Source organism: Pseudonaja textilis, chromosome 3 (genome assembly GCF_049901715.1).
Source record: "Pseudonaja textilis isolate UNSWEBS1 chromosome 3, rPseTex1.2, whole genome shotgun sequence".
Classification (NCBI taxonomy): Eukaryota; Metazoa; Chordata; class Lepidosauria; order Squamata; family Elapidae; genus Pseudonaja; species Pseudonaja textilis.
This window is the reverse complement of record NC_141992.1, coordinates 154,778,790-154,791,771: the sequence shown is the minus strand read 5'-3', so window position 1 is coordinate 154,791,771 and position 12,982 is coordinate 154,778,790. Positions and strand designations below refer to the sequence as shown.

Genomic DNA, 12,982 nt, shown 5'->3' with positions numbered 1-12,982 from the left:
CAAATGGCCTTCAGACCGCCTTTAAGACTAATTGGTTCAACCCTGTTTTGAAGTCTGTTAAACTTCAAAATAGGAGAGATTATTTATTTGTTAACACAATTTATGCACCGCCCAACTTCCAATGGCTATTGCAACATTGTCCAAACTTCACAGCCAACCAATAATTGAGGAAAATCAAATTAACAAGTTCGCAAACAGATTGGTAATCTGACTAGTGAATCTGAAGTTGTAAAGCTGTGTAGAACAAAGACCGGGCATTTCCCAGCAAAATTTATGTGGATTTACAGATAAGTCTGTCATTTAGATTTAATATAGTCACTCTCTTCAATCACACCTTAGCTAAAAACAAACTAACTTTTTAATTTGTTCTAATCAGCATATGTATGTTAGTAAATGATAGATAAGGAAAGGATGGAAACAGCACTATTTAAATCTGCATATCGTGCCCCTATACATTTGTGGACGCTGTATTCCAGAGGTTAGGGGCTATTATCCAAAAAAACCTGTATTAATGATGCATCTATAATTGTTACTCTGTTAGTAAATGATAGTAAGAAATAAGAAATAAACTTGCCATCAATATGACCAGGTGAAGGGACTGCTGGGTTCTGAGTTGTAGCTGGGGAGATAGGAATTCCTTTCAAAAGAAGAATAAAAGAAGCAGCCATTTAGATATAACCAGAAACCAGAAACAACAAAACCATTGGTAGACTGGTCTACCAAGGCCTATTTAAACAAACCTGGGAAGAAGGAGATTTTTAAAACCCTTTTTTATCTCTTATCTCAGCTGTTATTATTACACCACTCTTTGTTTCAACATCTTCTTTCTTCTTACTATAATAATTTCCTGGATCTCACCTTCTCTCCTCAACATCCTCACCGTCTCATTTTCCCCACTCTGTCCGTTCTATTCCTCTTAATCTTGTTCCAATCATCCTTTCATGGCAAACGTTTGCCTTCCACGTCTCAGCTGTTTCCCTCAACCATTTTTCTCAATTTCTTGCTCAATATTCATCTTCTGTTACCCTGATTTATTCCTTCTTTCCAATAAGAATTTTCTCTCTCACAAGGTGAAGGAGACCCTGTATTTTTATGCAGTCAGAAAATTTAGTGGAATATCACTTCCTTCTCCCTATTTTTTCTACCAAAGTAATTATATTTCTAATTCAGACCCTCTCTTGTCCCATCTTCTCCATGTTTCAGCTTCTGCAATATCTCCATGTTAGCAAATACCTTAATATTTATAGCAATACTTCAAAGCAATTATTCTTCTATTATAATGTGTAGTGATCACATTTCGTAAGTGCTATGGTTGCAGTGACTAGACTAAAAAACAATTATAGCATTGGAACATCAAGCAGAGGAAAGAAAAAATTAAAAGTGAAGAGAACAAATTCATCCAGACAGGAAGCATGTTTAAAAATAGAGTGGCCTGCTTTCCAATCCAGATAATTAATCTGTCATAGAGATAAAATTCCAGATGCTTGTTGTAGAAGTTTGGTTTTAGTTCATATTTCGGAAAAAACTACAGCATGACAATAAAATATTTACCTCCTTGCCTTATTTGGAAGTATGTCTTGGGAATAGCTTAGAAATAGCACTAGGATAAAAATGAGTGTAAGAAAATCTCAAATAAAACAATGGATATTAATTAAAAGGTTCATTGGACTTGCTGTGATACTCACGGTAACAGAAGGGAAAATTATGGTATCCATCAGCACACCGATCACAGGTTTCACCCTGATAGTTTAGCTGACAATAACAGCGACCTGATCCTTCTTCACAGCCATTGGAATGTTCAGGGCTACACCAGCAGGCTACAGGAAATGACATCATCAAAAGCTTTCTTCAAATATATTTATTTCCTGAAGTTTACTAAGTTTACTAGAATTATAATAACAGGAATTCCTATTGTATATCAGATTGCTACTTTGTTTGGCAGCAATAAAGTTAATTATAATATTACTTTTTATCTTGAAATGCCATGTGAAGCTTATCACATCAATATCCTTTTAAGTACAAAAACTTAAGCAATTATTATTTCACAATGGAAATGTATTCATTTTGTCTTGAATCAGCTACAACTACATTCTAGAAGGTTATTGATAATACAGTGATCTGAATTGTTTATCATGGTATCAAACACAGTTTGATGTTATATTCACCCAACTAGCTCCCATATTTTAAGGACTCTTGTAATGGAATTGTATGACCATACTTTTATGTCTGTTTCAATGGAGCCCTTGATACAATGTTTCCCTTTATTTTGGCATTTGTATTCTGCTTCCATGGCAGCTTACCAAAAACCATTAAAACAAAGTAAAACATTGTTTAAATCATACAAGTGCACACACAAAGAATGTGCAAAGCAACAGAACCGCAGTGGTAGAATGAATTTTTGGAAATGTCTCAATAAATAAGGAATGGTCTTTAGTTCCAAAAAGAACATGAGGTTTGATACTGTACAGGTGAACCTCATTGGACAGTGCATTATACAGAGAATACCCATACACATTCACTGGAAATATTTTCTTTATAGAGACTCCTCTAACATTTAAAAATTGGAGGCATCCAGGGAAACACCTCTAAAATAGTCTAAAAGACAGACCCAAAAACAGGTCCCTTAGCTGTTAAGTTCTTCAAAAGAACTACACCTCCCCATGAAGTGCCTTTAAGAATAAAATGGCAGGCCATTTAATAATGTAACCTCACTTGCAGCACAAATAATCAGATTCAAATTTTCCTACTATAGACACAATGTGAGGTACTGGTACTGTATGTATTATATAGCCTTATAGGCAGGGGTGGGATTCAAATTTTTTAACAACCAGTTCTTTAGCATGGCTAGGTGGGTGTGGCTAGCTGAGCATGGCCATGTGATTGGTTGGCATGGCGTCTCCTTCTCCTTCTCCTTCTTCTTTTGCAGCAACCCCCCCACCATTTTTTGCCCTCCTGGGCCTCAGGGAAGCCTCCTGGATGAAGCAGTAAGACAGCGAGGGGAATCCTGGCACAGCTGATCATAGGAACACGACTTCAGCAACAGAGTGGTCAATGTCTGGAATACTCTACCCGACTCTGTGGTTTCTTCCCCAAACTCCAAAAACTTTAACCTTAGACTGTCTACTATTGACCTCACCCTTTTCCTAAGAGGTTTATAGGGGGCGTGCATAAGCCAATGTGCCTACCATCCCTCTCCTATTGTTTCTTTTTATTTTCCTTATATGTATCCATTTCATGTATTCATAACTATGTTTATACTTATACCTGTTATCTTATAATTGCTTGACAAATAAATAAATAAAAATAAACAGCTGATTGTCAGGAGGGGAAAAAAAGAGAAATATCTTAAGGAGTGACTGGGCAGGGAAGAACGCAGTCAGCGATGTCGGGCATGTGCACGATGTTGCTCATGCGCAATAAAGACTGCCTGGGAGGAGAGTGGAGGAGCCAGCCAGGGGCATGATTTGCCAGTTCTCTGAACTGTGCAGAATCATAACAACCGTTTATATAGAACTGGTCCTAACCGATAGAATCCTACCCCTGCTTATAGGAGATATATTAAAAATCAGAGAGACCAAAACATACAAAAAATATAATTGTCCAACAGGCTTAGCATTTGCCATCCTAACAGAGACCATGTAATTTAAAATAAAAATTATATGTAGTATAAATAAACTTCACATGTTAAAATATATTGAATCATTTTTTTTCTTATTAGCATATATTGAGGGGAAGGGGCTAGTAAAAAGAAAAAAAGAAAAATAGACATACGTATACATCCATGCACTGCTGTGATTGGAACACCATATGGACGATAGTATCCCTTTAAACATTTCTCACAATTTATACCAGCTGTATTATGCTACATGGGGTAAAATAAAGAAGAAACTGGCATAAGAGAAATGCAATCAGAAGAAGAGATAAACAAGAACAATTTAAGTTCTGGCAATTTTTAATTTGTTTCCACAATGAAGAAAAAGATTGCTGTAGTAGAAGTACAGTGATTTGGGATTTCTGTCAATGTATCAGGAATGCAGACTGAACCAGGAATGTTACAGTAACTTTAGGTTCAATATTTTCAATAATATCACAATTAGCAATAATACCACAGAGCATCAAGTTTAAATAAAAAGGCAAAATAAAATTAAAAATGGTTACACTATCATGAAATATCTGAATTTTCATATGAGATCTTATCAGATTTGGGGCATTGCTATTCTTTAGTTTTATTGCAGTATGATAATGAGGTTTTGTGGGTGCCACCTGATGGTATTATAGGTATTGCGCTGCCAACTTCCAAGGTTCAACTACATATATGGTAAATAAGCAGAACTCCATCATGGAATATCTCTCTGAGCAATATAGCATTTGTACTTCACAAATAATTGGAATTACCAAGATTAACCATTCAATTTCATCAACTGAAAGGACCATCAAGGAGTTGAAGGTGCAATTTTGTCTAACCAATTATAGCTTTTCCTAGATCTTTCTAATATATGACTTACTTTTTTGTGTTTGAGTTTTGATTTGTTTCTTGGTGTGAATCTATTAATTCTTGTTTCTATTCTGACTTCTGTCTGTTGTTTTCCTAACACAAAACTGATTTCTCCTATAGACTCAATATTGACACAGATGGCTACACATTTCCAACATAGCACTGATATAAAACACATAAAATTATAAATATCAACTGTAATAAATTCATCCTTATATGGAAGATAAATTCAGTTCTAGGCACCCTATTTCAAAGGGACAGTAACAACTATTCAAGCTCAGAGGGCAACCAAGATGGTTAGGAGTCTGGAAAACAAGTCCCACAAGGAACAGTTAAAGGATGTAACCTAATGAAAAAACAACTGAAGAGAAATGTGATAGCACAGAAATGGAAGTAGACATATTTTCTATTGCCCAAAGGACAGAGCCAGAACCAGTGAGTTAAAACTTTAAGGAAGTAAGCTCAATTAGGAATCAGGAGGAATTTTCTACCTGTTAAAACTGTTTACTGATGGAATAGAGGCTACGTCGTCTTCAAATTAAGACCGTAATGGAGCCTGCCCATTACAATATAATTCATATATCGTAATGGTGGTAAAGTTTACAACCTTTTTTACAGCGGTCTTTAAGTGAACACTGCAATCATTAAGCAAACCAAAGACTCACTATGGGCAGGGTTTTGTTGAAAACTGAAAGTGCCGAATTTCAGCAAAACCATCAAAAAACTGATCACATGACCATGGGACAGCTGTAAAGGCAGATATGTTACTGGGTGACTGAAGTTCAGTCATATGACTATAGAGAGAGCCCAACCACTATCTAAGCCATGTAATCTTAGAAATAGCCCTATTAGCCTAAAATAGTTCCATTCTACACAAAAGTCCTGCATAGTTAGCCACCAAAATTGAAAAAAGTTTTGAGTGATAGAAACTTATTCTCTTCTCTAGCCCAGAACCATTGAAATTCAGCATGCCATTTGCAACTTTCACATACTTATTAATCTTCAAAATGGGTTGCAGGGGGTTTACCTGACAGTCAATGCAGACTCCTCCCCCTTGATACTGTCCATGAAGATTTAGGCTTTCTTTACGTCGTTCAACATCATGATCATAATAGCAGTCAAGGGCATGGCCATGACAGTTGCAGGCTGTGAAAGATGGTGGATTAAAATTCTTTTTAACAAAATAAAAAAATGAGCAGTGGAACATTGATTTAAAAAAAATCCATCACAAGTTGCACATACAACCTGCAGTGAGCTTTTCACAATCAGCAGCAAGGCAGATGATATGTGCGCACTTGAATCAAGAAGCATTCCCATCTACCAACTTAAATCAAGTTGTCTTGTCACAAGAGATTAAAGGGATTGTTTAATTGCTCTAGAAAATTGCAGAATCACAACTCAGATCTAAAGAAATACAGAGCTACCGTGGGATTCATATCTGTTTGTTTTACTTATCATTTACATGATTGTTATTATTATATAATGTAAATGTTGCAAATGTGACCTGTGTTTACATGGAAGCAACACTTGTCTTTCTGCATGACTTACGTTCACAGACATTTGTGCTGCTGGCTGTTGCAGGTTGCCAACTTTTCTGATTATACCCTGGACAGCAACGATCACAGGTTTCCCCACAAGTATTGTGTTGACATTCACATTGGTACCTGTAAATATTAAGTAATTCTCAGTTAAATTTCCCCTATTGCACTTTTCATGATTTTTGTTGTACTTTTCATATCTTATTTCTTTATGAATTTTTTTTTAAAAAAATAATATAATGTATAGATTATGTCCTAATCCAGGAGTTTCCAAACTTGTCAACTTTAAGACTTGTGGACTCAACCTGCAGAATTTCCCAGCCAGCTATGCAGACTGGGGGATCCTGGGAGTTGAAATCCACAAATTTTGAAGTTCACAAGTTTGGAGATGCCTATCCTAATACAATGATAATACAAATTAATTTGTTTATGAAATGTATATCCCCACATTTGTACTAAAAAGTCCATACAGGGAACTAATAACTTTTTCAAACAAAAACTCATTCTATTATAGCCATGGCGATGGATTAATAACCTTTGCTATAATCTGAGATTTTGAAGCAAGGAGAATCCCAAAATCACCTCCATCATTTTATACATAAACAAAAATCATTTGTAAGAACTGCTGTTTTGATTGTACAGTTGGTTACTTTACCTATAGGAATCTGGCTCAGTTTTTCCAGCACACACATCAGCATGTCCATGACAAACACACTGTCCACCAATGCTGATGTCTTTTAAACTGTAGTAGTACTAGATAACAGAAAAAAATAAGATTTGTAGACAATTAGCAGAAGCAATCTATTTTCAAACAGTTCTGCTAAATACTTTTATAGATGCAAATTCGACACTAATTATTTGCTATGAAATATAGATTTGGCCCAAGTATATTCTCCAAACATGTATTACTTAATGTAAATCATTAGAAGGAGTTTGGTAGCAATTTCTCCAAAAGATCAAATGCCTTTTAATAACATTTGTTGATCCAAAAAGATGTTACCAGGCTTCTGGTTTTTTGTTGCTTGGCCATAATGGCTATTCAATCATGCATTTGTTTCATTTTATACACTTTCTATATTTTAATGTTTTTCACAGATGAAAGAATTAGAAAACAAGAAACAGTGGAAGGAAAGGGAGGAAATTGTATTAATACTGATAATAAACAGGTAACAAGTTTAAAAAGCTGTACCTATGGGAAAGAAAAAACACAGAGAAAAGTTGCTACAATACTAAAACTATGAATCCGGGGTTGAAACCATTCAGCTCAGCTATGTGTGGTGGTGTCTTTAGGCAATCAGTTACATTATAGTTCCCTTATCTTTAAAATTAAGATAATATTTGCCTGTTTTAAAGGTACTAAAAAGGCTAATGAAAATCCTTCATAGGATAACTGAGAACCCTTCCATGAATGTTCCCTCAACTCTGCCAAAGTTCTGCAGTTCATCTGCAGCCAAGTCAATTAATTTTTGCAATGCAAATATAAGTGTGCAAGAATATTTCTGCAGAATATTATATTGTTATTCTGGAGCAGGCAGCTTCTGATTGACATTTTGGGGATATAAAGTGTTACTGTAAAGAAGCTTTTAGATTGCAAAGGTTATCCATTACAGGGATTAGCCATATTTTAGCGACAGATAAGAGCCCATTTGAATTGCTATGCTGCGGAAGTGGAAATGTTACCAGATACAAATATTGTACCTTCCCTTGCCATCTCAAGTTTTTTAGAAAGTCTCTCAGGTACAAGAAATGTGTACAACCACTTTGCCTAACACTCTGAAAAGATTGTGCTGGTTTAGAAGAATTAAACTCAATGGACAATATTCTTACTCAATAAAAATTTACCACATATGAGAACATGCACACAGAAAGGGCTTTGAGTTTGTTGCTCTTCTATCTGAATTTCAAGTAATATGCAACACAGTGGTGGGATTCAATTTTTTTTACTACCGGTTCTGTGGGTGTGGCTTGGTGGGCGTGGCAGGGGAATGATACTGTAAAATCTCCAGTCAGAGGTGGTATTTGCCGGTTGTCCAAACTACTCAAAATTTCCACTACTGGTTCTCCAGAACTGGTCAGAACCTGCTGAATACCACCTCTGATGCAACAGCATAATATAGAAAATTTACATGGAATGTTATATGCTAAATTATCAATAGTAAGTAGAAGCTGGTTAAAAATTAATCTAAGGTTTTGCAGAATAATGCCACTATTGGATTCCCTCTGTCAAAAAGAACAGGAACTCACTCTGCGTGTCACAGTTGGATCCCGCTGAGCTTTAGAGATCAAGTGTCCAAGAAGAGTGTTGGTTCTGAGGAAATGTAAACGAATATTTGTGGCTTTAGTAAACTCTCTAAGTATGGAAGAATGGCTGAAAGTATTTGCTCCTGGACGGCCATTTACCAAGGATATCACAATCTGATTCGAAAAAGAAAGATGGATAAATCAATAGTATCTGCTTTAATTTCAATATTTTTAAAAATTGTTAAGTATACATCTAGAAATTATTTTTTAGCATTCATTTTATGCTTTAATCTTTCTCTCCACCCATATTATTTTGATTTTCCCATTAGTAACCCATATTGGGGATTGAACTTGTGGAATTTTGAGGGTATGTTGGCTTCCACCTGAGAGGGCTTCTCCATTATCAAATGATTAATTGGATGAAGGGTATGAAAAAAGTCAGGTGAGACTTGTACAGAGCTTGAAAGAAACCCTTGTAAGTTGTCATGTTATGTCTTGTCATATTTGCAAACTTTGATGACATATTGGTTAAGTTCATACTTCATGATAAACCAAAGGACGATTAACATCCTTAACATTGATTGCTCAACTGACTAAAATAAAAATTGAATAAATGGCAATATGTTCAAAAGAATTGATTATGATTATTACAGATATCAGTAATAGGTATCTGTACATCACTAGAGGATTGAATACAGTTAACACTGATCAATGTTTATTTATTTCCTGCTGTAGCATGAAGAGTTAAGAAATACATAAATAAGTGGAAAAAGTTCTTTTAATTAAAGGCTTTTTATAGCAAAAAAGAATATACACAATGTTCTAATGGAACTTCCCCATCAGCAGGAACAGCTTCAGAGTTCTTTTTAACAAAAGCTCATTGTAGAACACTAATAAATTCTGCTAACTCAGAATTCAGTTCACAGAACAACACTATTTTATGAGCAAATTGGAAACTTTAGTCACACCATAAAATTTTATTGATTTAAGAAAACCGACCGATAAGGGAAATAAGTCTATCTTTATATTGATGCTCCTAATTCCAAACTAAGGTATTTGTTTCATCTTGGTTTGGTGGTTATATAAAAATAATTGTGTATAAAAAAAGAAAATAATAGCCTCAAAATGAATGGTCAGTAGTGTAACATAGAATAGCCTAGACTAGAGCAGTGTTTCACAACCTTGTGATTTTAAGATTTGTGGACTTCAACTCTCATACTGGGCCTTTGGAATTCTGGGAGTTGAAGTCCACACATTTTAAAGTTGTCAAGGTTGAGAAACACTGGACTAAAGAAACAAGAAAGGATATCTGGAAGAAGGAGATTATCATCAAAGTGGGTTTTTCTTTAAATCAAACCATAACTGAATCCGATTCATAGTGAAATAGGAAAAATGGATAAAATCAAGCAAGACAGCAAATGTGACCACAGATATGAGAAAGAACATTCACAGATAATTACAAACCAGGTTCCTACCCTGTTTCTCTAACAATACGGCCTCCCCCAATAGGAAGTCCCAGCATGTTTATAGGCATGAAATGAAATTAAGCCCCTCCCCCCCAAATTAAGGCCTATATTAAAACATGCAAAATGGGGGGGAATGGTGGGGGGAGCTTGCCGTTAGGAAGTACTTTTGGTGCACACCCGGATATGGTGCTGCCTGCGTTGACCCCGATACGAAGTGCCCCACCAACTCCAAGGTCAACATCCAAGCTGTCGCCATCCACCTGCCCAAAGATGCAAGGGGGGGGTAATTAAGTCACCCCCGAAAAGATGACCTAGCCATTTTTGGGGGGGCTCAAAAAAAAAAGACATGGCCTTATTATATGAGAAACATGGTAGAATTTATGATGCTAGAAGTACTGAAAGAATACATGCAATAACATTTGAACAATGGTAGAATGGCCAGCATTATAACATTGATGTCTTCAGCTTACCTCTCCATTTTCTAAAGGCACTATCCGAGAATACTCTGTTGTGCAAATGACATCATTATCCTTTCTGAGAGGACTATTAGCTTCCTTTCTGAAATGCTCCCAACAGTCTGCCTTAGAATCTATTTTTTTAAAAGAAAGTCACTTTTAATTCAGTCTCTGGTATGTTTTAATTGTGTCTTCTAGTTTTGATAGGAAGATTTATAAGTAAGACACATGATATTATCAAAGCATAAGAGTTCATGCTGGAGCAGCCTTGGTGTCTCAAGTCCTTCTCCTTTCTCTTAGGTTGTCCAAAGTGTATGGACAGTCTCCCAAAGTTGAGTCAAGGTATTCTTGGCTCACTAAAATATTAATATTTAATAAATCTGAATCAGGGAACTGAATGAAGAAAAAGGAAGGTAAGTAACATATATAGAATCCACATCAGTTCCAGTGGTGGGATTCAAAAATTTTTACGACCGGTTCTGTGGGCATAGCTTGGTAGGTGTGGCAGGGGAGGGATTCTGTAAAATCTCCAGTCAGAGGTGGCATTTGCCGGTTCTCCGAACTACTCAAAAATTCTGCTACTAGTTCTCCAGAACTGGTTAGAACCTGCTGAATACCACCTCCGATCAGTTCTGAAGAGAATGAAGACATCTTATGAATTCTTTTAAACAGAAACAAAAACTTTGGTTATCATAGGCCTGAGCCACAACATATCTTGGTGCCACTACTATTACCTGGCTTTATTGTTTACCTTAACTATGAATTAGGGATCAGCATTTTTTACTCATTCTGTGTACAATTCAGCCTGGCTAACTCTAAAAAATTCAATCAGCTTGAATTCCTTTTTTTTTTTTTTAAAGTACCATAAACATTGAAAGAGCTGTGATTCATACTCACAAGCAAAATATTGCCATGGTGTATATGTTCTTCCAAAGTCTATTGATTTCTCTAATACCCACAAATCTGGACGAGGAGAATTTGCAAATTTGATGAGGACATAGGCCACATGGAACAACTGGTAATAAAATATATAAAGGAACATTAGAATATATCTGACAGCACTAGGATACTATAAAGTAGAATGAGTAAACTAAGTTTTTTATTGGTAGTGAGCTGGCATCCATTTCTAGTTGTTCTGTGTACTTTTAGGGGAATCATTAACATTTTAGGGGAATCATTAACATAAGATTAATACTGTCCTGGGCACAGTGATTAGAATGCAGTATTGCAGGCTAACTCTGCCCACAGTCTAGAGTTTGATCCTGATGGGCTTGAGGTTGACTTAGCCTTCCATTCTTCTGAGGTCAGTAAAATTAGTACCCAGATTGTTGGGAGTAATATGCTGATATTGTAATCCGTTCAGGGAGTTCTGGAAAGCACTATGGAGCAGTATATGTCTAAGTGATACTACTATTGCTATTTGATATTTTGTATGACTTAGCTAATGATCACTTGATGTTTGCTAACTTAAGGGTTAAAAATAATGACTACATTAGACATGAGAGGTACCTTTGAGGGCAACCCCAAATTATTAGCAAATTAAAATCTAGTGTGACAACAGAGAAAAAATATACGAGTGAAATATACTGTATAGTAACTGAATTAAATTATAATTACATTTAACCATAAATTGGATGAATTCAAATTTCATTTAATTTCTGATGTGAACTATCCATTTTTTAAAATTACAGTGTGCCAATCAAAGCTTAACTATGGGCCTTTGTCAGTGGTGGGTTTCAAAAAGTTGTCCTACAGGTTCGGTGTGACTGCATGCTTTGCGCACGCACATTTGCAACTCACCTTCTGCTGCAAGCCCTGTGTGTAAAACAGCTGATGCGCGGCAATTGGCTTTGCCGCATGAAGCAGCTGAGGTTGAAAAGCAGGAAATAAGGATCATTATAGAGCCAGGTCAGGTGGGAGGGCCCAGCAGCTGATTGTCTGAGTGAACCGGTTCTGGTAAAATACCACCACTGACCTTTGTTCAGAAAATGTTGTGCGTTCTATTTATCAAGATAGATCAAGATTCATCTAATCAGACTTTGTTAAACAGATTAAAAAAACAAAGTATTTCAGAAACAATCACAAAGTTACTGTTGGATAAATCAACAGAAAGGAATGTACACGGACTCTGTCGATAAGTCAATTGCCCTGGGGGAAATACACAGAGACTGCATAGATTAATAGCTGAAAAAAATGATGAATCAGACATACTCATTGAAGGCAGAAAAGCTTGTCATTAAAATATCATCCCAAGATATTTTACAGTATTTTGAATTTCTCAAGTTAAATTTCCTTTTACTAAACCATTGAGATTCAACTGGAAAAAAATTACATGGATATACAAAAGAACTGACAAGAAAGGTGATGTGAACTCATATGAATATTTTATTGCCTGTAATTTCAGAATCTTTAAAAGAAAAATAGAAAAAAAACTTGCATCCCAAAACTCCCAAATTCAATCCCTGACAAGGATTAGCTAATAAATGATGTGAAAACTATTCCTTGGCTTGAGGCCTGGAGAACCACTGCCAGTCAAAACAGGTAGTTGTGTAATTTAAATGGTTTCATAGTTTAATCTAGTATGAGAAAATGCCATAAATGTGTAAGATTATGCTAAAGTAGAACAAATAACTTTTTAACTTGGTTACTAGCCTTTTATTCTATGTCCACAGTGGACTATCTCTGTCTATAGGAAATCCATAAGCAGGTCATAAATGGACTTGTTTCTCAGTGTACGACATTGAAAAACATACTGGTCTTGAATTGGGAAGTAACTATTGAGAATTT

The 12,982-nt window shown here is 35.7% G+C and overlaps 1 protein-coding gene across 2 annotated transcripts in view; it reads right to left on the bottom strand.

Moving 5' to 3' along the window:
- Positions 1-12,982, bottom strand: part of LAMA3 (laminin subunit alpha 3) — a 130,063-nt gene that overhangs the window by 97,393 nt on the left and 19,688 nt on the right. For both annotated transcript variants that reach the window (XM_087931160.1, XM_026699292.2), the window contains exons 3-11: positions 11,093-11,210; positions 10,211-10,329; positions 8,278-8,448; positions 6,689-6,786; positions 6,044-6,159; positions 5,523-5,641; positions 3,772-3,862; positions 1,686-1,817; positions 571-637 (exon numbers count right to left, since the gene is read on the bottom strand). In XM_087931160.1, the coding sequence (XP_087787286.1) occupies positions 571-637; positions 1,686-1,817; positions 3,772-3,862; positions 5,523-5,641; positions 6,044-6,159; positions 6,689-6,786; positions 8,278-8,448; positions 10,211-10,329; positions 11,093-11,210 (1,031 nt within the window). The remainder of the gene's footprint in view (positions 1-570; positions 638-1,685; positions 1,818-3,771; positions 3,863-5,522; positions 5,642-6,043; positions 6,160-6,688; positions 6,787-8,277; positions 8,449-10,210; positions 10,330-11,092; positions 11,211-12,982) is intronic.